Here is a 26,965-nt window from a genome sequence, read left to right on the forward strand (position 1 = left end):
TTATTTTCTCTTCCTGTTTTTAAAATTCTCTTTGATTTTTGACAGTTTTATTATAATGTTTTGGGGAAGGATTTTGTCTCTTTCTTTCTTTTTTTCTTTTTTTTTTTAGAGAGAGAGAATGTGTGCACACATGAGTTGAGGGGGTCAGGTAGGAGGGAGAGGAAGAGAGAAAACCTTAATCAGGCTCCACACCCAGCACAGAGCCCAGTACAGGGCTCAATCTCGTGATCCTAAGATCATGACCTGAGCCAAAATCAAGAGTCAGCTGCTTAACCAACTGAGCCATCTGGGCACCCCTGGGCAGGATTTTTTCAAGTTGAGTTTGTTTGGTACCTATTAACATCATAGGTACCAATCTTTCTCGAGATTTGGGAAATTCCCACCATTATTCCTTTAAAGAAGCTTTCTGCCCCCTTTTCCCTCTCTTTTCCTTCCAGACCTCCAACAATTTGCAAATTGTTTCTTTTTATGGTATCTCATAGATCGCATATGATTTGTTTACTCTTTGTTTTTTAACTAATCAAACATATAAATTTATGTAGTGCTCCTCCATTCTGTATATTATCTTGTTCACTCTTTTTAATTCTTTTTTTCTTTGTTTTCCTTTGACTGGACATTTTTATTTTTTTTTTATTTTTTATTTTTTATTTTTTTTAAAGATTTTTTATTTATTTATTCATTAGAGACAGAGAGAGAGAAGCAGAGGGAGAAGCAGGCTCCCAAGGAGCAGGGAGCCCGATGTGGGACTCGATCCCAGGACCCTGAGATCATGACCTGAGCCGAAGGCAGACGCTTAACCATCTGAGCCACCCAGGCGCCCTTGACTGGACATTTTTAAAGTTCTGTTTTCTAACTCACAGATTCTTTCTTCTGTTTGGTCCAGTTTGCTGTTGATATTCTCCATTGCATTATTTTTTTTTTTTTTACTCATTGTATTCTTTAGCTCCAGAATTTCTATGATTCTTTTTTATGATTTCTGTCTCTTTGTAAAACTTCTCATTTTGTTCATGTATTATTTTCCTGATTTCATTGAATTGCCTTTCTGTGTTTTTTATATCTCATTAAGTTTCCTTAAAACAGCTGTTTTGAATTATTTACTGGGTAAATCACAGTCTTTATAATGGGTTACCAGAAGATTATTGTGATCCTTTGGTGATGTCACTTTGCCTTGATTTTTCATGTTCCTTGAAATTTGTATAGCTGTCTTCACATTTGAAGTAGTATCATCTCCTCCAGTCTTTACTAACTGGAAGAGAAATCCCTTCCATCAGCCCTGCTAAGGATTCTGAGACTGTCTCAGACCTATGGATACACCTGCTTCATATTTCTTGCTCCCTCATGTGGCAGAGTTCTTAAGCCTTAATGCCTTCTTTCAATCTTGCAATGCCCCAGACCAAATGCTGACAGTTTCTCTTTGTTTCCCCAAAGGTGATGCTCAAGGTTAAGTTGGCGGTCTCTCCCTGGCCCACAGTTTTAGGCTTTCTATACATGCTCACTAACCATCTGCCAAAGGTTGCTCTCACTGCCACCATCAGGAGCTCACACAAAGAGCTGGCCATAGAGGGGAGGTGTGTATGAGGGAGGTGTGCAGAGCACTGGGGATGCCTGTGGGCCAGCTGGGCAGATCTATGGGCAAGGTGTCTCCAGTAGCTTGTTAGTGAGCTTTTTGATGGAGTCCACACACAGTTAGTAGGATTCTCATCCCTTAAATGCCCTCTGTGAGTCCTATCTGCTGCTTTCCCAGTCTCTTCCCATCCCTAGTCATGCTTCTCATGATTCAGTACTCTGGATGGGGTGGAAAAGAAATGAGCATTTTGGCAGCATTCCACACAGCTGGGGAAGCTGGAAACTTACAGACTCTCCCTTTTCCCCATGGTAGAAATCATGGACAAGAAGATCTCTCTCAGCCCTAAGCTGGGCTTCTTTGGAAGAGAGGTGATGTGGGTAAAGTCAGACTTTTCCTCTTACCCTCTCCAATGTGTCCAAATGCATTTTTTTTCTCTAACATATGTTGGCACTCATCCATTGAAAACCTGGATGTCCACAAAATTGCTCTCATCCATGGATGATTATCTAAGATAATATTTTCTGGGGGCTGTCAGACCATGGCTGAGAAGGGCTGGAGCTAGTTCATGTGTCCCTGTGGTGTCCACAGCTGGGATCAAGATCTGTGTACCTAGCACCTGACACATGGCGGGGTTAGACTTCTCCTCGGTCTTTTCATATATGGTGCTGAATTCCACAGCTCCCACAAAGACACTTTTGTCCATGGATGGATACCAAATTGTTGTTGGGGGTTAGGGTGGGGGGTAGGAATAAGGGATGTCTTATTCAGCTATGATGCTGATATCACTCTAAACTTGGCGTTCTTGTTGCTTTACTGTGATAAATCGTACATTGTGTCATTGATAGTCACCTGGTTTATAGGGATAGTGAGAGATCAGCTAGAGTATTTTAAATAAATATTTGGTGTAATTTTGCCAATATAGAATAATGGATAACTAGTTTTCAATGAAACATCTCCAAAGAAGGAAATTCTGCACTTACACACATAGAAGCCATTGCTGTCATGGTTTTGTGATGCTTGGAATAAAAATCATTTCCCTGTCTAGCCAGTCTCTTTGACTATAGCTGATGTCATTTCCCTATTATTTATGTTACCTCAATGTAGTACATCTTAATTCTGTCTTTGTTCCTTTTTTCTTCCAATGTAGAACATGCCCCTTAAGAATGTCCTGTGTTTTAGAATTTCCCACTTTCTATAATGCAGATGCTGGTATTGGATAAACGTTGGCCTCACTAATTTGACTCTGAAAAAACCGTGTCTGTATCTCTCCTTCATCTGTACAGTGGAGATAATACCTCTTGGCAGCGAGGATTGAATTAAATAACACCATAAATGTGAAAATATCAAATGGAGCAGTTCATAAATATGTGCTTGCTTTTTAACCATGGCTGAGACTGGTAGCAGGAAGTATCTCTCTTCTCCACTCCTGATTGCTCTTTTGTGTTTCTCTCCCCTCCTGCTCTTTCCCTCAGCCTCCTCCTCTTCACTTTGGTTCCTGGGCAGATGCTACTGTGAAGACAGTGCAGCTCCCATCTGCTTTCAGCATATGGGACCAACACTGTTGCTTCCAAAGTCCTTGTATTTGCTGTTCAGAGCAGGGGGGGTTATTATGTGGAAAGTGAGGCAGAAAGTTGCAGATTGGTTTCACCAGTCTGTTAAATCTTCATATAGTGACGATGGAATCAGTAGATGAATCTTTCTGTCCATCATCCATCCATGCATCCATCTCCCAATTTCTTCCGCTGCAAAGTTGTGTTTCCACAAACGTTTATGTAATAACATAAAAATACAAAAATTTCAAGATCAGGCAAAATATAGAAAGCACAGAAGACTAAGGCCAAGAGGAAATTAAAACACCAATCTGCATATTATGGGACCCAGAAATACTACTGCTGACCCATGATTTTGGCTGAGCATCCTGGCACCCAAGCAAAAGAGGAAATATTATCAATTTACAAGATTACCAGTGTCCTTAAGGGGCAGAGCAGTGGCAGATGGGCAGACTGTATTAAGCAAAGCTTCTTTGGGCATTTAGATCTGAAAAAAAATTTTCAGGTGGGTCCGTAATCTTATGTGGAACATCCTTCATGTGAGAGTATCCAGGGTTCTAAACTCAACACTCATTCTAGAGCTGGTGTGCAGTTAAAGCTTCAGGTAAGTCATACATGGAAACAAAACAAACAAAACAAAAAAACCTCCTGGTTGTAGCCATGAAAACACTGACTGATAACCAGTATTCCTGGATTTAATCCTCCTGGCTTTGGGTCCGTATTATGTACCATTCCATATGAGCAAAGTGTAGATGGATGTCAACCAGGGAACATTTGTTCAACTATTGCTAAACCCGTTCGTTGCTTATCACAGAAGTGGATGGTTGGGTCAGTTTGTTAGGGGGTGATGATAATGCAGTGCGCGCTGTGGGCATCCTTCCTGAGTGGAACTGATCTTCAACTATAGATGTCACACTCCTAAGTCCCCTAGATCATCTCTAACTATAGGGAAAGGCTAGGGGAGGTGGATGATCTAATAAAAACTCACCTTCACAGCTTAAATCACACTGAGGGCAGTCAGCAGCACCATGTTCCTGTGCAAGTGGGTTGTTTGGGGATGATCGTGACTCATGATGAAAGCTTATCAAAGAGCTCTGCACTTAGAGTTTGAATCTGCTCTCATGAGTATCTGCCCAGAATAGCCAAATAAAGTCATTGCCAAGAAGGTCAACAACTTCTACCACAAGCTCAAAGTGAAACTAACAATTGGTTGAAAAGATAGCATGATAAAGTGTGTTTGACTGTCATTTTCTGTAGCTTTTATGATTTCATGGTGCTTAGAAATAGAAGGGGAGTAGTTGATATTTTAAGTTGCAGACTTGTTGTCCACTTAGTGCTGTAGCAGATCCTGGAGGATATGGGAGCCCAGACTCAAATGCCAACAGGGCCCAGGCGGGTCGTGGAAGTGTAAGAGGTGGGCTGGCTGCAAAGAGAATGGTGGGAGCCGTGGTGAACTGGAGATCTCATGTGCCTTCAAAAGATAGCAGCAGCTACTCCCCTTGTGCTGATTGTGGCCACAGAGAAATTCAGACCCAGGGATATCCTGCTGCACAATTTTAGCCAGAAACTCACATTTCCTGTGAAATTTTCCTGATTTTGAAGACACATGATAGCCAAATTTAAAAATGCCTGAGGGCTGGATTTAGCCTGTGATCAGTCATTTTGCACCCAGTGGACCAGCTATAAAAATGTGAAAGAGAAAACAGAGCAGCAGAGATTGAGCTAAGAAGGCATGTGCATATCCGTGCTTTCAGCCAAGTACAGATTCACGTCATTGAGAAAACAATAGGAGGTGCATTTTGCTCTCCCCTAAAAATGAACACAAGATGAATTTCTTGTAAGGTAGCCCAACTGTGTCGTATTATTGTTAAATCCATGTTTGAGTGGGAAGAGAGCTAGATCTTAAAAGTTGTATTGCAAAACCAAAAGATGCTCTTTGTCATCTGAACTGGTCTTTTTATGTGACTTGAAGTCTCAAGTCTGCCAGGTACAAAGTACCTTCTTCCCTTTGCCTTGTAACAGGGGCAGATGTTCCCAACCAAGTTCAGGGGGTTTCTATCTCATTCATTTACAGATAATACATAAAGAGAAGCCAGAGGGATTTTTTTTTTTTTTTTGGTCTACCTATTATGTTTTCACTTAGCTAAATGAAATACCCCAAACATGATGTTCTCAAAGTACAGGCTGCTGTTTCAATTTTTTAAATGTTATGTTGGGCTATATTAAATGCTTACCCAGAGTTAGTTGTTTGGGGAATGTAGGGAATATGGCATTAGCAACCATAAAAATGTTGATTTAAGTTGCTAAACATCATTTTAAAAACTGTGTAAATCTACTCAAATCGGAAATGTACCTTTATAACCCTTGTTTGGTGTCCACCTGCCTTGCTTTGCTTGCTGGGAGGCATGCACAGGCCATGGGACCCCATTGAATAATGGCTCATGCTGCCACATAAGAAAAAATCAGCGCCTCTGTGAATATATGTTAAATGCTCCAGAAGGTGCATTCTGGCCTCAATGAACCTTTTGTTTCTCTACAAGTCTGCTGACCTTCGCATGACTAGGTGGTTTTGTGGAATTCAAAGAGAAAAGTATGGTGCAGTTTATGACTACAATGTGAAATATTATATAAAATTGTTGGTAAAACCCAAAGCTAACCCAAACTCAAAGCAAGAAAACTCTTAGTAAACTTGGGTGAACTGGCAATGAATCAGGAGGAAAAAAAAACCAACATTGTTGGAAAGTGGGGGAATTTCTGTTCTAGTTAAGGCTACCTAAAAATCAGTTCAAAAAGAGAACTTACTGTAAGGAACTGTGTCGTGGCCTTTAAGGCTGAGGAGCAGAGTGTCCCCGGACTATAGTGAGGACCTAGGTATTCTCTGCCTTGACTCTCCCATCTGCATCTTTTTGTGTCATCATCTCTCTCAGCTGCCTTTTCCTCTTGCACTTGACCCAGCGTGGACACCTCCCTTGAAACTACAGCATCTTCTAGCTGTGATGACTCAATAATTTATTATCCAAATCAGGATTCTTTTTTTTTCCACTTCATCCTTTTGAAATTTTTATTTATTTATTTCATCATGATAAACATACTCTAATCCCCATCATCCATTTCACCCACCCCCTCACCCACCTCCCCTCTGGTAATCATCAATTACCAGAACTCTTTTGAGTGTGAAAGGAAATGGGATCAGTAATTTCTCCGGGACAGGTGAGTGAGGATGTAGGATTGCCCCTGCCTTTAGAGCCCCAGAGCCCAGCCACTTGATCCTGGTGTCTCTGAGTCTCCTGGTTCAGGTTGTGTGACCCTATGTTCAGCAGCTCTTTCTTAGCTAAGGTGGGATGTGGTATCCAATGCTCAATGGGATCGAGGGGTATGAACAGAGTATCAGGAGCTTTGAGCAGGGCCAGATCGTCTTAGGGAGGGTGGACAGGAACAGGAAGCTGGTGACGGTTACAGGGACAGGGACACAATGTGTTACAGGACCAGAAGTGTTGGCTCAGTTGCTCTGAAGTGATCTCTCACAACGGCACCCTTGGCTGGGAGCACAGCCTGGGTTGAGGCTAGCCCAAGCTCAAAGATTTCAGAAGCCAAGTAGGTGAATGTCCGTTTTTCATGGCTCACCTCCCTCCAGTTTGCCCCCTGAAGCACACAGATTTTCTCACTTCTCCTTGCCCTGTTTCCCCCTAGTCTATAATGTTTGTACTTCTCTCTTAGCAGTGGTCAGCTGTGGTTTGGCCTGTCTTTACTCTCCTTTCTTCTACTCACAAAAGCCCAATTTTCCTTTGGGTTTAGATAGGGCTGACTCAAGTCTGGCATGGACCCCTGGCTGGAACAATTGATTCAAAAATGGGTCTTTAATTTAACAAGGTTCAGTGGAGCTCAGTCTGGGGCTTTTGTTGGAACATTTTGGGAAGACAGGATTTGCTGAGGTGGTAGCCCTGTAGTTGTGGAGATGCTGGTGGTCATCGTGTCCTTCTGAGCATGAAGCCAAAACAGAGAAATACGGAGTAAGAAAGAGAGAAAGAGACAGAGAGAGAAAGAGCGAGACAGAGACAGAGTTAAGAAATAGAGGAAGAGAGAGAGAGAGGATGTGTCTTAAAAATATCATTTGAGTATCCAGGCACAGCCATTCTTGAAAATAGAGTTTTAATCCTTGATTTTTCAGTTTTGTGAGCCATAATGTTTCTATTTCAGTTAAACCTAGATGAATTTCCACCACTTGCCAACAAAAGTTTTCACTGATGTCCTTGCTTTAGAATCTTTTTCCTGCTCGGGCTCAGTTAATTATCCCTCCGTCCAAGGCTGACCCCTGTTCCTTCTGCTTACTGGAAATCACACAGTCCTTAGATCGTGGGCTTTCCCTGTTGTGGGTGGAGTGTCAGGGCCAGAAGACTGGGATCCCACAGGGTTGAGGGACTTGGCTCAACATTCAAACAAACGAACAAACTTCCCTCTACAACCTACCTTCTTCACAAATTGTGAAGCTCACTTTTTTACTAATGTTTAGGTCAGTGCTGATCATCTCAGTAAGCGTTTAATTGGTTTTTAAGATATGCATGAAGATTGCCTCTGAAATTTGACAAAATGTGTGACCCAATTGTTTTTGGATAAGACTCTTAACATTTAGAGATGTGACAAGTACACAAAATACTCCTCAGGAGCTCTCCCCAGTGCTTTGTACTAATGTTTCGGTAGGACAAAAGTAGTGTTAGGTAAGTGTTATATGGATTATGAATTAGAGGTTTGCTTGCAAATTGCAAGGCTTTGAAAGAAGAGCAAAGCCAAATAATACATTCAGTTTCTCAGAGTACATAAGTCCTTTTGTTTTAAGAGAGGTTGATTTGGCAATTGCTTTCATGGAATGCTGACAAGTTTGTTTTGTTTTGTTTTTTTCCCCAAAAGGAGACAGAAACACTATAAGGGAGAAATTAACTTCAAGTTTGGTGAAGCTGTCTGTTTTTCTAGTTTTCTCATGTACGCAATAGAAATATCCAGTGCCTCATAATAATGCTCTGTTGACCACTCAAACAGTCTACTTTATATCTAAGTCCTTTTGCTACTTTACTAAGAAAACCTGCTTGTATGAGACATAAAAAGGGCCATCCTTATGTTGAATTTTACTCAGCAGCAGAGTCCCCTGTATTCAGAGAGAAGACCAGCATTGCAGCTCTTGGCAGCATGTTCATGCTGCTCAACTGATGCCCTGATACGCAGTTCTGCTTCTCCAGCTCTGACCAGATAGGAGGAATCAATGCAGTGTGTCCTCAGTGATTGTAAGCCATTTCCATCCTGAGGGCGAAAACACCCAGACCATGAAGCTAGGGGAAGGAGAATTAAATGGGGGCAAGTGGTCAGCACTGCTGTCTTCTCCTGACAGCAGGAAAAGAAATTGCTTCCTTAGGTGCCCAGTAAAATGAGCTCAATTTGGCAAACTTGAGCTGATGGGCTAGAGAAAATTAAAACAGGCTGTATGTAAATTCGTCAGGAGAGCCAAAAGCAGTTCTGCAACCATGTTTAGAGTTTGACATATTATTGTTGTTTTTTTTTAAATCCACACCATGATTATCATACTGTCAGTTGTGTGTTTTCTGGTATAATTTTGGGACATGTGGCCTGAACAGCTGATGCAGTCAGGCAGGTAGTACCCTTTCCTGCAGAGAAAGATGTTAGTATCTTGGTAAATAAACTGTATGGAAAGTACTACAGACAGTATCGCTTGTAAATAGCAGCTATTTAAGAGAAGCGAGCAAACAAAAACAGATGCCTTCAATCTGGTCCTTTTCGAAGCAACAACGATAAGGAAATGGTGCATCTCCATGGTCTATTGATCCACGAGTATAGTTGCATGCTAAAATGGAAAAGTAAGGGCTTGTTAAGAAGAAACTGAAATCAAGCTTGAGAATCAAAGGAAAGTAAATCATGGCGGTAGCATGGTTAATATCTGTATAATAGAGAAAATTACATCTTTGTATTTGTGGTGAAAAATGACAAAACATGGTGGTTGAGGCCAGCATGTCTACAGTACCTGTTCCACCAGGCCAGCCTCTTCCCAAACAGTGTGGACAAGTGTGTCCTTTGAAAGGAGTTCCCATTTTACCCATAAGCCATGCTGTGTCGGAGGGACTTGGCTTGTATTTGTCATTGAGGGCATGTCCCCATCCTTATACACTCTGCCCTTGGCTTCAGACTTCCAGGCTATACCCCACAGGGACCTCTTTCTTCCACAACAGTGGTTCTGACCCCTATCTTCCCACCTTTTCTACCCTGAGCCGCCAAAAGAGCCAATATGCCAACGTGAACGTCCATTTAGACTTGATTATGTCCTAAAGCGGGCCTGTCTTTTCTCTTCTCTGGGAGCCAAGGATGGCGACTTTTAAACAGGTGGTGCCTGTAGATCGAAAGGCTTTTCCATCCGAAAAAATAATAAATGTACTTTTTGCTAAAATGTTCTCCAAAGGCAAAGTTACCTGCTGGATTTAAAGATTCCTTCACTCTAATCAAAAGTCCCTCCCCCTAGTTTGGAGAACAAGGAAGAGAAGGTGGCTTCTTCGTGCTGCGTCTCATCTTGGATTCGCCACTGAGCATTGCCATAGATGGAATGTTTGTGTCTCCTCCAAAGCTCGTATTTTGAAACCTAATCCTATAGGTGGTGGTATTTGCAGGCAGGGCCTTTGGGATATGATTATAAAAGAGACCCCAGAGAGGTCCCTTGCCACTTCCATCATGTGAGGACATAGCCGGAAGCTAGCAGCCCGCAACCAAGAAAAGGGTTCTCACCAGAACCAGACCATGCTGGCACCTTGATCTTGGACTTCCAGCCTCCAGACCTGTGAGGAATGGATTTCTATTGTTTATAAATCACCTGGTCTATCGTACTTTGTTAGAGCAGCCCGAATGGATTAAGACAGTGTCCTCCAGAGTCCTTTCTTCTGGAGACTGAGGGGAGGGAGAAATCAACAATTAAATTTCTTTTCCTTTTGAAAGTGCGTTTTTTAAAAAAAAATCTTTATATATCATATGGAAACACAGACATTTCCTTTATTTGCACACATTTATTTAACCATTAAAATAAAGGCAAGGGAGGCTTGCAAAGAGATATTCTCCTAGGAGCCATTGTGACAGAAATCACCATAGGCAGGAGTTCACTGATTGCTGATTCCTGGACTTTCCTGGATTGGATGCTCCTTATTTCCTAAATCCCATAAATACATCTTAAACTTGTCAAACAAGAGATTACGATAGAGTTGTGACTAAAGTGTCTATAATGTAAGAATATAATATTTTTTAATCGAAACATAGTAGAGCTGGTATATCCAATTAGTGTTTATTTTGGAAGGCTGTCTATATATTGCACGGATGCTGGTGTAACCTAAAACTCTGTTAGAACTTCTCTTTTACATTTCCCTTTGGAGACCGTTGGTGAGTGACACAAGACTATCCATGTTAGTTGATAGTCATAATCTTGTTTGTTAACTAAAAACGATACTTTTCAACTTGTCACACATCCTGTTTACTAAATTAGGCACCCATTATATTTGGCTGTATTAAAAAGTCAGATGTCCCCCAAAGTATGGAGACTTGCAACTGTTGAGAATATTCAAAAGACTATTTGTTGGACAAATGAATTTACTGTAGGCTTTGAAAGCCCAAACAGCGTAGATGCCCAGGATTCGAAGAACTCACAGATGGGTGACACCACTGCTGGGCGGTCTCTGAAAGCTCAGAGGGAATTGGAGAGGAGCCAAGAGACTAGAGCTGAGTCAATATTATCTAATACCTTCTGGGGTGTTTTAGTATGTCTGAGAAATTTTATTTTATTTTTTGGTGAGAACATTTCAGTTCTCTCAACAAATTTCAATTATACAGTCCATCGTTAGCAACTATAGTCACCATGTTATCTATTAGGTCCTCAGATCTTATACTCCTTATAGCTGAACATTTATATCCCTTTACCAACCTCTCCCTGTTCTTTTCTGCCCACCCCCCCCAGCTCCAGGCAACCACTTTTCTACTCTATCTTTCTATGAATTTGACTTTTTAAAAGAAGATTATACATACAAGTGATAACATACTCTATTTTTCTTCCCCTGTCTTATTTAATTTAATGCCACAAGTTTTATCCATGTTGTCCCAAATGGCAGAATTTCCTTCTGTCTCATGGCTGAATAATATTTCATTGGGGGAAGTAGATAGATATGATATAATATGTCATTTTTATATCATGTCTTTATCCATTCATCTGTTGACAGAGATTTAGGCTACTTTCATGTCTTAGCTATTATGAATAATGTTGCAATGCACATGGGAGTGCAGACATCTCTTTGAGATAATGATTTCACTTCCTTTGGATATATACCCAGAAGTGGGACTGCTGGATCATATGGTAGGTCTATTTTAATTTTTTGAGGAACGTCCATACTGTTTTCCACAGGGGCTGCACCAATTTACATTCCCGCCAACAGTGCATGAGGATTCCCTTTTCTCCACATCCTCACTGACACATGTTACCTTTTGTCGTTTTGATGACAGCCACACCAACAGGTGTGAGGTGATGTCTCATTGTGGTTTTGATTGCATTTACCTGATGATTAGTGATATGAAGCATCTTTCGTTATCTGTTGGCCATCTATGTTTTTGGGAAAATGTCTACTCAGTCCCTTAGCCTATTTTTTAAATCAGATTGATTCTTTTTTTCTGCTATGAGTTGTGCGAGTTCTCTATATATTTTGGATATTAACCCCTTATCAGATATGTGATTTGCAAATATTTTCTCCCATTTAATAGTTGCCTTTTTGTTTTGTTGATGGTTTCCTTTTCTGTGCAGAAGCTTTTTAGTTTGATGTATTCCCACTTATTTATTTTTCCTTTTGTTGCCTTTGCTTTTGGTGTCAAATTCAAAAAATCATTGCCAAGACCAATGTTGAGGTGTTTACCCTGTTTTCTTCTAGAAGTTTTATGGCTTTAGATCTTATGTTCAACTATTTAATCCATTTTGAGTTGATTATTGTGTATGTTGTAAGATAGAGTTCCAGTTACATTGTTCTGTATGTGGATATCCAGTTTTCCCAGCATCATTTATTAAAAAGACTGTCCTTTCCCCATTATATATTCTTGGCTTCTTTGTTGTAAATTGATTGAGTATATAAGCATGAGGCTCTCTATTCTCTTCCATTAATCTTTGTGTCTGTTTTTAGGACAATACCATGCTGGTTTAATTACTGCAGCTTTGCAATGTAGTTTGCAGTCAGAAAGTGTGATGCCTCCAGCTTTGTTCTTCTTTCTCAAGATTTCTTTGGCTCTTAGGGGTTTTACAGTTCCATACAAACTTCAGGATTGTTTTTCTTTTTCTGTGAAAAATGCCATTGGAATTTTGATAGGGATGGCATTAAAACTGTAGATTGCTTTGGGCATATGGACAGTTTAACAACATTAATTCTTCTAATCCATGAACACAGGATATACTTACACTTATTTGTCTCATCCTCAATTTTTTTTCATCAATGTCTTACAGTTTTTAGAATACAGATAACTGGTATCACCTCCTTGATTCAGTTTATTCCTAAGTATTTTGTTCTTTTTGATTCAATTTTAAATGGGATTGCTTTCTTAATTTCTCTTTCTAGTAGTTCATTGTTGGTGTTTAGAAACAGAACTGATTTTTGTATATTGATATTGTATCTTGCAACTCTACTGAATTTGTTGGTTTTAACAGTTTTTTGGTGGAGTCCTTTGGGGTTTCTATATATAATATCATGTTGTCTGCAAATAGAGACAGTTTTGCTTCTTCCTTTCCAAGTTGGATGCCTTCTGTTTCTTTTTATTGCCTGATTGCTCTGAGTAGGACTTCCAATACTATGTTGAATAGGAGTGGTGAGAGTGGGCACCCTTGTCTCATTTCTGGTCTTAGAGGAAAAGCTTTCAGCGTTTTACTGTTGAGTATGATGTCAGCTGCAGGATTGTCATGTATGGTCTTTGCAGTGTTGAGGTGTGTTCCCTTTATACCAAGTTTGTTGCAAGTTTTTATCTAACAAAGTTTTCAAACATTTTAAAGTTTTAAAATATTATCCAATATCATTTAAAGGGAATAAAATGCAAATATAGAAAATTATAGTTCTATAGGGTTGGTACTTTTGACCCCCAGTAGAACTTGATAAGCAAATAAGCAGGTCCAAAATTTGAAGGAACATATCTAAAAACCTTGTTGAAATTAAGATCTACTAAGGCTCTGATGTTGCCTCTGAGAACAAATAGGAGAAACAGGAACAAAAGGACATTGTAGTTAGTGGGCTTTGTAGCTTTAAGTGTGGATGAGAGATTCTATATGAGAAGTATTGACAGTAGAGTATGATACTATTATTATAAATAATGTAGAGATAGATAAAAACACAACGAAGAAAAATTACTGGGAGATTTTATCCCAAAATACTCTTAGTGGGTATATCTAGCAATCATTTTTTGTTCCTGGCTTTCTTTTCTGAGTTTTAAAATTTCCTATGATTAAATTATTTACAAATTTTTTTTTTTGATTGACTTAACAGGTGTGGGATGAGGGTTCAACATCCATAGTCTAAAAAATCTTTTCAGGTGATTCTGATCAAGTGTTGAGGCCCACCATGCCTTTGGGTGTTCCAGAACATAGCAATGAGAAAAGGCTGGTTGAGCTGAATCTTGGGGGATGAATAGGAATTTGATGTCAAAAGTGAATTTAAAGAGAAGAGCTGGGGGGTTTCAAGTCAAGAAGCCAGGCCAGGGCCAAGTTGATGTGGGAATTCATAAGTACTTCCACATGGCGGAAGCATGGAGGATGTAGGGCGCAAGGAGAAGGTGTATAGGGTAGCATGTGAGGGCAGACAAAGCGTGAGGGGCTGGAGCTCATGGTGAACTGAGAGTGTGTGGCCATCAGGAATCCAGCACAGGCTGTAGGGGAGAGACTTGGGCACATCAGAGGTGCAGAGGGAGAAGGCCACAGGTGATGAGGACTACTGGGCAAGGATGTAAGAGACAATTCTAAGGCAGAAGTCACAAAACTTGACCACTGTGTATGCTGTGTTATCTCTAAGTAATAACACTTCTGGGATTTTTTGAGCCGTCATCTATGTATTTCTTTTCCTCAAATAATAGAAAGCATTTCCTTGTATTCACATCTCTTTGGTTATTTTACTTCTCTCCACGCCTAGAGAATATTCAATGTGAAAAAAAAAAAACCCTGTCGTGACAATAGAATGAGATTTTTATGTATATAGAAATATGTATATCTATTCATTGTATGTATATTTTGTATTCACATATATATATTTTTTCCTTATCATCAGCAATCACCTTCCCCAGAGCACATACTGAGAATAAGCCTGTAAGCTTTGTGAGCACAGGACCGGCAGAAGTCCCTGAGCCCAGTCTCCGCGTGTCCCATTATGCTGTGTCACGTGACACTGGTGAATGCAAATATGGCTGACAAGTGTAAGGAGAGCTGTCACATCCCAGAGTGGTGCCTGTTTCCACCTTGCCATTCCTTATCCTGTGTGTGTCTGGGGATGAACTTGCCCTTTGAATCTTCCAGTAGTTTCTCAGAATTGTGAGAAAGTGCAGCGGTCAGTTCTGTGGTTCCCTCAGTGTAGAAACGGGTCTGCCTTTTGTCCTTGCAGATCTCAGCTCATTTTCAAATACCTTGAAAAGATGCCGGAATGAGAAAAAGGAATCCTCAGTGTTCAGCCAGCGGACAGAAGAGGCTTCTGCTGTGCAGTACTTCCAGGTCAGGAAAGTTGCCCCCGGGCGGAAAGAAGTTGTTTCCAGGTGACGCAGGCCTGCGAACACTCCTGTGGACACACCTGGGCAGGCCGGTCTTGTGGACACACCTGGGCAGGCCGGTGGGCGGAGAGGAGGCAGTGGGCGTGGCCCTGCAGCTTCCCACCATGCGGTCCCCTGAGCGCAGCTGCAGCAGCCCCTGGCTTGGGATCCTCATACCATCACTTCTCAACTTGTCAGGACTTGGGGGCAAGTGGCTGTATCTCTCTGAGCCTCAGTTTTGTCATTTGGGGAATGAAATTCGTCTGATTTTTGTAATGATTTAATTTGATTAGAGGATGTATGTGAATCATTTAGCATGGTGCCCGTAACATAGCAAACTCTACTAAAGGGGGGCAGTTACAGTGCTGATATTTGTGACCCAGTGTTCATGGATTTGTACGCACCACGTCACCCAGCTGGCTTGCCTGATCAGGATTGCCATCGCCCCTACCTTCTGCCCCACTCCTGCCCTCACTCAGCATTTCTGTCCAAGTCCCGTTTTTCTCTCCTGGCTCAGGAGACTCATTAGGGATGTCCCTTTTGGCTCTGGCCTCTTTCTCTCTCTTACCCCTGTTAGTCTTGATCTGTGTTCTCTTATAACCTCTGCTTTGAGAAGGGACCCTGGGCACCTCTCTGGCCAGTATCTAGGCCTGAATCTATTGCATGGAGCAGCCTTCAGAAGTCTGGAGTCGACTTATAGTTCTAGACCTTACAAATGAGGCGAATGTGGGCAGGTCACTGCATCTTTCCGAGCCTCGGCTAGCCTGCGCATTAGGCTCAGCCTACCTTGACCAAGGTGGCTGTAAGAACCAGATGCTCATGAAGGTGATGCCTTGTGGGTTGTTGACTCTCCCTATCCTTCTCTTTTCCTTACAGTTTTATGGCTGCATTTCCCAGCAGCAGAACATGATGCAGGATTTTGTGAGGACAGCCACTTACCACAGAGCCATCCTCCAGAACCACATTGACTTTAGAGACAAGGTAATGCTGGCAGCATGTTATTGATCTCAAACCATTTTAAGAAGCCTTGTCAAAAACTAGAATCCAGATTAAGCTTTGATAGAATTACGATATGACCCAGCAATTCCACTCCTGATTATATACACCAAAGAATTGAAAAGAGGTATTCAAACCACTATTTGTACACAAATGTTTATAGCAGCACTATTCATGATAGCCAGAAAGTGGAAAGAACACAAATGCCCGTCAACTGATGAATGGATAAACAAAATGTGGTCTATCCATACAATGGAATATTGTGGGTGTCATTCGTATTTATCTGATCCATAAAAATAATGCAGTGCTGGTACATGCTTCAACATGGATGAACCTCAAAAATGTGCCAAGTAAAAGAAGTTAGAAAAGCTCATGCATATGATTCCACTTACCTGAAACATCCCAAATAGGCAAATCCGTAGAAAGGAAGCAGACCCGTGGTGGCCAGGGGCAGGGGGAGGGAGAAATGGGGAGTGGCGCTTCATGGGTGCAGGGTTTCCTTTTGGGGTGATAGAAATGTCTGGAAACTTGATACAGATAACAGTTACATGACCTAGTGAACGTGCCAAATGACACTGAATTTTATAATGTAAAATGAGTAATAGTTAATTTTACATTATGTGAATTCTGCCTCAATGGAGAAATTAAGCTTTGAGTGCCAGGAACGCAAGAGACTGAATGCACCAGGTCTTGGAGCACTGAATGGGTTAGGACCTCTATTGCTACATAATGAATAGCTCTTACTGAGTCTCTTCGCTTCAGTTTTTTTCATAGACTCCACAAGTGCCTGCACTGATTTCCTTCACAAATGGATCTGAATGATAAATGACTGCTAACACATTATACAAGTGTTGCCCATTATTCTCCCACCTGTTAAATAGCCAGTGTTCAAAATACCACGTGGCCCCTCTCAGGGACGTGAGGACTGGTCAGTGGAATCAGCAGTCCTGGGATTTAGTTTTTATGTTTTCTCCAAACGAGCTGTGTGATCTTAGGCAAAGCACTAAACCTCTCTGAATCTCTGTCTATTCTACTGTCATAGCAATTGTAGACCATGGCCTTTGATACTTGTAGCACTAATTCCCTTGGAAGGGTATGGTGTAACATTGAAATAATGATGCTAAAGAGTCGTGGCTCCCTGTGTTCACACCCATTTGCAAAGTCTTAATAGCTTCTCTTTCATCAAGAGATAGTCTAATTTTTTTACCTTTATCTCTGTGCTGTTCTTGTGATATGCTTTCACCAAAACACTATGACAGAGATTAACATTGTATGGATTTCAGAGCCAAGGGCTTAAGGGGCCTTGTGGCTCCAGACCTCACCCTCTTGGAACCCTGAGATTACCATACCATGAAGAAGCCCAGTCTAGCCTATTAGAGGTTGAAAGTTCGCTTAAAGAGAACTAGTTGAGACACGCCAGTCAAAGGCTAGCACCACCTGCCACTCCTATGCGTGGGGCCATCTTGGACCGCCAGTCCAGCCACCCCTCCAGCTGAATGCAGAAACATGAATGTATGTAGGCAAGACCAGCAGAGAAGCTGCCCAGCCCTCCCGTGGAAGTGAGAGAAATTATAAATTGTTTCCAGGTTCAGCCACTAAATTTTGATGTGGCTTGTTATGCCTCAGTAGTTAATTAAAAGAGAGAGAAATGCATGAAAAAGTAGTGATAAATGGTCACCCAGCTAGAAGATGATTTGCTGCTGGCTTTCTTTCCTCTGTCATCCCCATTGTGCTCTTGAGCCCATCAGAGGTGGTGTGGGTTTTTTTGTTCGTTTGTTTGTTTTTTGGGGTTTTTTTGTTATTGTATTGTTCAGTTCCAAAATTTCAACCTGACTCTTATTTATGTCACCTGTTTCTTGCCTGAGACTTTCTCTTTTACCCATTGGTTTCTGCAGTGTTCATGATTGCTGGTTGGAGATTTTTATCATAGTTTTTGTCAGATAATTCTAACGTCTGTGTTATTGCTGTGTTAGCTTTAGTTAATTGTCTTTTCCAAGGGAATTAAAATTTTCCTGATTCTTCATATGGCAAGGAATTTTGGATTGTATTCTGTACATTTTGACTATTATGTTCTGAAATTCTGGGTCTTTTTTAAAGCCTAGGGAGAATGTTGATATTTTTGTTGTAGTTTTCATTCAACTTGGTTAGGTTCCGGCTGCAAGTTCCATGCCCCCGGGTGGGCTTCCAAGAGCTCTGGTTCTTATGTCAGCTCAGTTTTTCAAAGCCTTTGGCAGCGCTATTTGGATCTGCATGTGTGTGTCACCCAGTGCTCATTCTGGAACCTGGGCAGAGTTCTCAAAGGACTGATATGCAAATTAAGATCAGATTCATGCATGTACAGAAACACAGTGAGCCCAGGAATTTATTTAAAAAAAAGAAAACTTGGGCGCCTGGGTGGCTCAGTTGGTTAAGCAACTGCCTTCGGCTCAGGTCATGATCCTGGAGTCCCGGGATCGAGTCCCGCATTGGGCTCCCTGCTCGGCAGGGAGTCTGCTTCTCCCTCTGACCCTCCTCCCTCTCATACTCTCTGTCTCTCATTCTCTCTCTCTCAAGTAAATTAAAAAAAAAAAAAAAATCTTTTAAAAATAAAAAAAAAAATAAAAAAAAGAAAACTTTATGGAGTTGCTTTGCCAAGCTCCTTCCTCTCCATGATTTCCCTGGTACCTTGTAATTCCCTGGGACCATTTGTCAGTCTCTGGCCACAAAGTTCACACTGTCATGCACTTCCGTGACTTGGCCTACATTGGACAACCAGAGAGAGGACAAAGAAAGAAAAAAGGCAGCGGGGGATGGTCTCAGCCTTTGGAAATGACAGCGCCACTGAATGCAGAGGTGGGTTCCCCTCCCTCGCAGTTTTGGCTCCTATAGACGGATGCTGTCACTACCATTAGATCACTGGGGGCTGGAGCACAGAAGAGAAGAAAGGGGACACCCAGTGCTCCATTCAATACATGCCCTCTTTAATACCCATCACCAGGCTAACCCATCTCCCCATTCCCTCCCCTCTAGAACCCTCAGTTGGTTTCTCAGAGTCCATAGTCTCTCATGGTTCATCTCCCCCTCCGATTTCCCCCCCTTCATTTTTCCCTTCCTACTATCTTCTTTTTTTTTTAACATATAATGTATTATTTGTTTCAGAGGTACAGGTCTGTGATTCAACAGTCTTACACAATTCACAGCACTCACCATAGCACATACTCTCCCAAATGTCTATGACCCAGCCACCCCATGCCTCCCACCCCCCACCACTCCAGCAACCCTCAGTTTGTTTCCTGAGATTAAGAATTCCTCATATCAGTGAGATCATATGATACATGTCTTTCTCTGATTGACTTATTTCGCTCAGCATAACACCCTCCAGTTCCATCCACGTCATTGCAAATGGCAAGATTTCATTCCTTTTGATGGCTCCATAATATTCCATTGTATATATATACCACATCTTCTTTATCCATTCATCTGTCGGTGGACATCTTGGCTCTTTCCATAGTTTGGCTATTGTGGACATTGCTGCTATAAACACTGGGGAGCACATACCCCTTTGGATCACTACATTTGTATCTTTCGGGTAAATACCTAGTAGTGCAATTGCTGGGTCATAGGGTAGCTCTATTTTCAACTTTTTGAGGAACCTCCGTACTGTTTTCCAGAGTGGCTGCACCAGCTTGCATTCCCACCAACAGTGTAGGAGGGTTCCCCTTTCTCCGCATCCCCACCAACATCTGTCGTTTCCTGAGTTATTAATTTTAGCCATTCTGACTGGTGTGAGGTGGTATCTCATTGAGGTTTTGATTTGGATTTCCCTGATGCCGAGCGATGTGGAGAACTTTTTCATGTGTCTGTTGGCCATTTGGATGTCTTCTTTGGAAAAATGTCTGTTCATGTCTTCTGCCCATTTCTTGATTGGATCATTTGTTCTTTGGGTGTTGAGCTTAATAAGTTCTTTATAGATTTTGGATACTAGCCCTTTATCTGATATGTCATTTGCAAATATCTTCTCCCATTCTGTCGGTTGTCTTTTGGTTTTGTGGACTGTTTCTTTTGTTGTGCAAAAAGAACAACAAAATCTTATCTTGATGAGGTCCCAATAGTTCATTTCTGCCCTTGCTTCCCTTGCCTTTGGCGATGTTTCTAGGAAGAAGTTGCTGCGGCTGAGGTCGAAGAGGTTGCTGCCTGTGTTCTCCTTTAGGATTTTGACGGACTCCTGTCTCACACTGAGGTCTTTCAACCCTTTTGAGTCTATTTTTGTGTGTGGTGTAAGGAAATGGTCCAGTTTCATTCTTCTGCATGTGGCTGTCCAATTTTCCCAACACCATTTGTTGAAGAGACTGTCTTTTTTCCATTGGACATTCTTTCCTGCTTTGTCGAAGATGAGTTGACCATAGAGTTGAGGGTCCATTTCTGGGCTTTCTATTCTGTTCCATTGATCTATGTGTCTGTTTTTGTGCCAGGACCATACTGTCTTGATGATGACAGCTTTGTAATAGAGCTTGAAGTCCGGAATTGTGATGCCACCAGCTTTGCTTTTCTTTTTGAACATTCCTCTGGCTATTCGGGGTCTTTTCTGGTTCCATACAAATTTTAGGATTATTTGTTCCATTTCTTTGAAAAAAGTTGATGGTATTTTGATAGGGATTGCATTAAATGTGTAGATTGCTCTAGGTAGCATTGACATCTTCACGATATTTGTTCTTCCATTCCATGAGCATGGAAGGTTTTCCCATTTCTTTGTGTCTTTCATGAGTATTTTATAGTTTTCTGAGTACAGATCCTTTGCCTCTTTGGTTAGATTTATTCCTAGGTATCTTTTGGTTTTGGGTGCAATTGTAAATGGGATCGACTCCTTAATTTCTCTTTCTTCTGTCTTGTTGGTGTATAGGAATGCCACTGATTTCTGTGCATTGATTTTATATCCTGCCACTTTACTGAATTCCTGTATGAGTTCTAGCAGTTTTGGGGTGGAGTCTTTTGGGTTTTCCATATAAAGTATCATGTCATCTGCAAAGAGTGAGAGTTTGACTTCTTCTTTGCCGATTCGGATGCCTTTGATTTCTTTTCGTTGTCTGATTGCTGTGGCTAGGACTTGTAGTACTATGTTGAATAGCAGTGGTGATAGTGGACATCTCTACATCCCTACCGTGTTCCTGACTTAGGGGGAAAGCTCTCAGTTTTTCTCCACTGAGAATGATATTCACTGTGGGTTTTTCATAGATGGATTTTATGATATTGAGGCATGTACCTTCTATCCCTATACTCTGAAGAGTTTTGATCAAGAAAGGATGCTGTACTTTGTCAAACGCTTTTTCTGCATCTATTGAGAGGATCATATGGTTCTTGTTCTTTCTTTTATTAATATATTGTATCATGTTGATTGATTTGCGGATGTTGAACCAACCTTGCAGCCCAGGGATCAATCCCACTTGGTCGTGGTGAATAATCCTTTTAGTGTACTGTTGGATCCTATTGGCTAGTATTTTGGTGAGAATTTTTGCATCCATGTTCATCAGGGATATTGGTCTGTAATTCTCCTTTTTGATGGGGTCTTTGTCTGGTTTTGGGATCAAGGTAATGGTGGCCTCATAAAACGAGTTTGGAAGTTTTCCTTCCATTTCTATTTTTTTGGAACAGTTTCAGAAGAATAGGTATTAATTCTTCTTTAAAGATTTGGTAGAATTCCCCTGGGAAGCCATCTGGCCCTGGGATCTTGTTTGTTGGGAGATTTTTGATGACTGCTTCAATTTCCTTAGTGGTTATATGTCTGTTCAGGTTTTCTATTTCTTCCCGGTTCAGTTTTGGTACTTTATGCATCTCTAGGAATGCATCCATGTCTTCCAGATTATCTAATCTGCTGGCATATAGTTGCTCATAATATGTTCTTATAGTTCTTTGTATTTCTTTGGTGTTGGTTGTGATCTCTCCTCTTTCAGTCATGATTTTATTTATTTGGGTCATTTCTCTTTTCTTTTTGATAAGTCTGGCCAGAGGTTTATCAATCTTGTTAATTCTTTCAAAGAACCAGCTCCTAGTTTTATTGATCTGTTCCACTGTTCTTTTGGTTTCTATGTCATTGATTTCTGCTCTGATCTTTATTATTTCTCTTCTCCTGCCGGGTTTAGGCTTTATTTGCTGTTCTTTCTCCAGCTCCTTTAGGTGTAGGGTTAGCTTGTGTATTTGAGACCTTTCTTGTTTCTTGAGAAAGGCTTGTAATGCTACATACTTTCCTCTTAGGACAGCCTTTGCTGCATCTCAAAGATTTTGAACAGCTGTGTTTTCATTTTCGTCTGTTTCCATGAATTTTTTAAATTCTTCTTTAATTTCCTGGTTGACCCATTCATTCTTCAGTAGGATGCTCTTTAGCCTCCATGTATTTGAGTTCTTTCCGACTTTCCTCATGTGATTGAGTTCTAGTTTCAAAGCACTGTGGTCCGAAAATATGCAGGGAATGATCCCAATCTTTTGGTACCGGTTGAGACCTGATTTGTGACCCAGGATGTGATCTGTTCTGGAGAATGTTCCATGGGCACTAGAGAAGAATGTGTATTCCATTGCTTTGGGATGGAATGTTCTGAATATATCTGTGAAGTCCATTTGGTCCAGTGTGTCATTTAAAGTCTTTATTTCCTTGTTGATCTTTTGCTTAGATGATCTGTCCATTTCAGTGAGGGGGGTGTTAAAGTCCCCTACTATTATTGTATTGTTGTCGATGTGTTTCTTTGCTTTTTTTATTAATTGGCTTATCTAATTGGCTACTCCCATGTTAGGGGCATAGATATTTACAATTGTTAGATCTTCTTGTTGGATAGACCCTTTAAGTATGATATAGTGTCCTTCCTCATCTCTTATTATAGTCTTCGGTTTAAAATCTAATTTGTCTGATATAAGGATTGCCACCCTAGCAATCCAGTGGTTTTCCTCCCATGTCTTGTATTATGTCTTGAGGTGCCCAGGACCCTTGCCTTGCCAGTGGGGCCTGCCTGGTTAACAGATAGGAGGGAACATTCCTAATGAGGAGAACCTTATTATGGCAGGTGGGTAGGATTAGGATAGAGGGGAAATGCTTGTTTCTTTTGACACTTTAGCTGGTATTCAAGATTGTGGGTAAGTAGTCTTATTGACCAAAGGTAGGCATTTTTTGCTAATTTAAAAAAAAACAACCTCCAAAATATTGATCCATTCTTCATGGTTTGAATGTGTTTTCCGGAGGTAATACTTTTGTTGAGGGAAACTTCTCTCTCTCTAAAGTTGCTTTGTTTTAATCTGTAATCTATTTTCTATTATTTATAATCTGTTTTCTGTATTTCTATAATCTGTTTTTATTTCTGGGGTTATGGCTTCTAAAGACTGCTTCCCAAACTACCAATCATAGGAATAATTTGCATTATAAGCTTTCACAGAATTTCACGTGGATTATGTCACTTGACCATTTCATTTGTGTATCTTTTCATCTATAAAAATGAAGATATTGGACCGGATCATCTTTAAGGTCACTCATAGCTGTAACCTCATTTGATTTTGCAAAATAGCCTTTTCCTGACAGCCTGAAAGGGGTTTTTCTGCCAATGAAATAAAATAGACTTCTATCTGTTGGGGTTTATGAAGGTGATAATTAATCACATGGTTGATAATTAATTATATCTCTCTCCCCGTCTGAGTTCTGAACCAATTTAGAAATAGACACAGATGTCAGGTAAAAATAATAGCTGCTTTATGGTTGTTAATGCTGATTGGAGAACAGGGCTTGGACGTGTGGCCAAATAAGCCTTCCTATTTCTTTCCCCCACAGACTGAATTTTTCCACCCATTTGTATGCTGAACAACTAGTCTCCCTGGATAAGCTTAGAGCCTGCCCGGCAAGCTCCTATGTAGGGAACTGAAGAGCACGTGCTTGAGCAGGGGGTGAGCAGGCTGGCCCCTTCCAAGCTCCAGGCTGTGCATGCTCAGTAGTGTTTCCCAGTGTTAGCAGGCATATGGGTCACTCCTACTATGAAGGAAAAAGAGAAGGTCAGTACACTTTTTCCAGTACTGACCTCTCCTGGTAGTAAATATCCCCTCCCCTCTGAAAACTGAAATAGCTAACTATCCCAGTTTTAATGTCTGAAGAATCCCCTCATTCCTAGACAGTCTAGAATGGTTGCTCACCACAACTCTGAATCTACCAAATCCCCCACAAATCCAAAATTTTTTTTAGTTCTTTTTTTGTTTGCTTTATCATTCTGAAGACCGGTCTGGAATAATCCCTGTGAGTCCATGGAGGATGCTACCTTTTCATTAAACCCTTGTATTCTTTCTTGGTGAAATTAATTCTCTAAGAAGGGCATGGGTTTAGGATGATCAATCTAATGGCTATTATTTATTGAGCAACATAGTATATGCAAGCACCATGCCAAGAGCTTTCCATATACTGTTTCTGTCTTGGTTCAGGCTGCTATAGCAAACTATGATAGACTGGGTGGTTTAAACAACACGCATTTGTTTCTTCTAGTTCTAGAGGCTAGGAAGTCCGAAGACCAGTGTGTCAGCAGAGCCGGTGTCTGGTGAGGACTCATTTCCTGGCTTATAGATAGTGGCTTTCCTGTTATATTCTCACACGGCCCAGAACGAGAGGAAGCAAGTCATGTCTCTTCTTACAAGGGCACTAATCCCCATCATGAGGGCTCTGCACTTGTGACCTCATTATTTCCCAAAGGCCCATCTTCAAGTACCATCACATTGAACTTTACAAAATGGCGGAGGAGTAGGAGACCTTAGTTTTGTCTGGTCCCAGAAATGCAGCTAGATAGCTATCAAATCATTCTGAACACCTGTGAACTCAACCAGAGATCTAAGAGAAGAATTGCTGCAATTCTACAAAATAGAAAATCGAGCAACTTCTGCAAGGTAGGAGGTGTGGAGAAGTGAAAACAAGGCAATATATCAGGAAGATAAACTGGGGGGGGAGAGAGCCTCCATAAGCCGGGTACTGGAAAGTGATATAGCAGCAGAGTGCAAAATCGGAACTTTTAGTAGTCTCCTCCAGTGAGGGACATCCCTGCCTGAAAGGAACTCAGGTGGTGAAGCGGGGCAGAATCCTAGGTGGGACAGTGTGGCCTCAGGACCCCTGGAGTCACAGGAAGACGGGGTGCCTGACTGCGGCACAGTGGTCAGGCATCAGCAGGGAAGCCGGCTGCAGTCAGTGAGCCCAGTCAGCTCAGGGTGCCCTAAACCCAGAACCCTGGCATGGCTGGGCGACCACTCTCAATAAGGGGCCCAACAAGCAGCAGAACTGGCAAGAACCCCCTTCCTCCCCCCGGGTGGAGCGGTGCGGGTACACGCTGCAGGAGTCTACAGGGTTTGGAGATCGAAGTGGGGTCATGTGCCCAAGAAAGAAATGCTTGGTCACAGGCCAGGTGAACACAAAGTGCAGAGGGAGACCACGGGGACAGGACTGATTGACTGCTTTGCCCTGAGGGCACACTAAGGAGTGGGGCCCTGAGCTTCAGGCTCCCATGCTGGAGATCAGGGCGCTGCCATTTTTATCTCCATTCTCCAAAGTGGCACGGAAAGACTTCAGGAAATGAAAGCCACAAAGAGCAATCCGGAGCTGCTTATTCAGCCTGGCCCCCTGGCAAGGGTGGTGCAATTCTGCCTGGGGCAATGACGCCTGAGAATCAGCGCAACGGGCCCCTCCCCCAGGATATCAGCAAGAACATTGGCTAAGACCAAGTTTACCCATCACACAGAACTACTAAACTACAACACTAGGGGAAAATAGTATATAGATTTCATGGTTTTTTTCCTCATGATTCTTTACTCTTTCAATTTTAATTTTTTTCTCTTTCCTTTTCAACCAATTTCTTATTTTATCAACTCTTTTTAAGTCTTTTTTAATTTTTATTTTTACAGTTATATCCTATCCTTCCATTGTATTTAATTTTATTTTTGTGTGTATATATATATATGTATATCCCCTCCCCTCTGAGGGCAGTGCAGTGCTTCCTGAGAGGTCACAGTTCCCAGGCATCAGAGCAGGGAAGCCAGCTGCAATCATTGAAGTTGAAGCAGCAATCAAAAATCTCCCAACAAACAGTCCAGGGCCAAATGGCTACCCAGGGGAATTCTACCAAACATTTAAAGAAGAATTAATACCTATTCTTCTGAAGCTGTTTCAAAAAAGAGAAATGGAAGGAAATCTTCCAAACTCGTTCTATGAGGCCAGCATTACCTTGATCCTAAAACCAGACAAAGACCCCACCAAAAAGGAGAATTACAGACCAATATCCCTGATGAACATGGATGCAAAAATTCTCACCAAGATACTAGCCAATAGGATCAAATAGTACATTAAAAGGATTATTCACCATGACCAAGTGGGATTTATCCCTGGGCTACAAGGTTGGTTCAACATCTACAAATCAATCAATGTGATACACTACATTAATAAAAGAAAGGACAAGAACCATATGATCCTCTCAATAGATGCAGAAAAAACATTTGACAAAGCACAGCATCCTTTCTTGATTAAAACTCTTCACAGTGTAGAGATAGAGGGAATATACCCCAATATCATAAAAGGCATATGCAAAAAGCCCACAGCGAATATCATTCTCAGTGGGGAAAAACTGAGAGCTTTTCACCTTAACTAAGGTCAGGAACACGACAGGGATGTCCACTATCACCACTGTTCTTCAACATAGTATTGGAAGTCCTAGCCTTAGCAGTCAGACAACAACAACAACAACAAAAAATAAAAGGCATCTGAATCAGCAAAGAATTAAACTGTCATCAGGTGACATGATACTCTACATGGAAAACCGAAAAGACTTCACCCCCAAATTGCTAGAACTCATACAGGAATTCAGCAAAATGGCAGGTATAAAATCAATGCACAGAAATCAGTTGCATTTCTATACACTAACAATGAGACAGAAAAAAGAGAAATTAAGGAGTCAATCCCATTTACAATTGCACCCCAAACTGTAAGATACTTAGTAATAAACCAAAGAGGTAAAGGATCTGTACTCAGAAAACTATAGAACTCATGAAAGAAACTGAGGAAGACACAAAGAAATGGAAAAATGTTCCCCGC

General features: G+C 41.3%; 1 protein-coding gene across 4 annotated transcripts in view; it reads left to right on the forward strand.

Moving 5' to 3' along the window:
* Positions 1–26,965, forward strand: part of LOC118525368 (histone-arginine methyltransferase CARM1-like) — a 283,358-nt gene that overhangs the window by 158,178 nt on the left and 98,215 nt on the right. For all 4 annotated transcript variants that reach the window (XM_036076085.2, XM_036076089.2, XM_036076086.2 and 1 more), the window contains 2 exons: positions 14,763–14,869; positions 15,781–15,885. In XM_036076085.2, coding sequence (XP_035931978.1) covers positions 14,763–14,869; positions 15,781–15,885 — 212 coding nt within the window. The remainder of the gene's footprint in view (positions 1–14,762; positions 14,870–15,780; positions 15,886–26,965) is intronic.

Source organism: Halichoerus grypus, chromosome 14, assembly GCF_964656455.1.
Source record: "Halichoerus grypus chromosome 14, mHalGry1.hap1.1, whole genome shotgun sequence".
NCBI classification, from domain to species: domain Eukaryota; kingdom Metazoa; phylum Chordata; class Mammalia; order Carnivora; family Phocidae; genus Halichoerus; species Halichoerus grypus.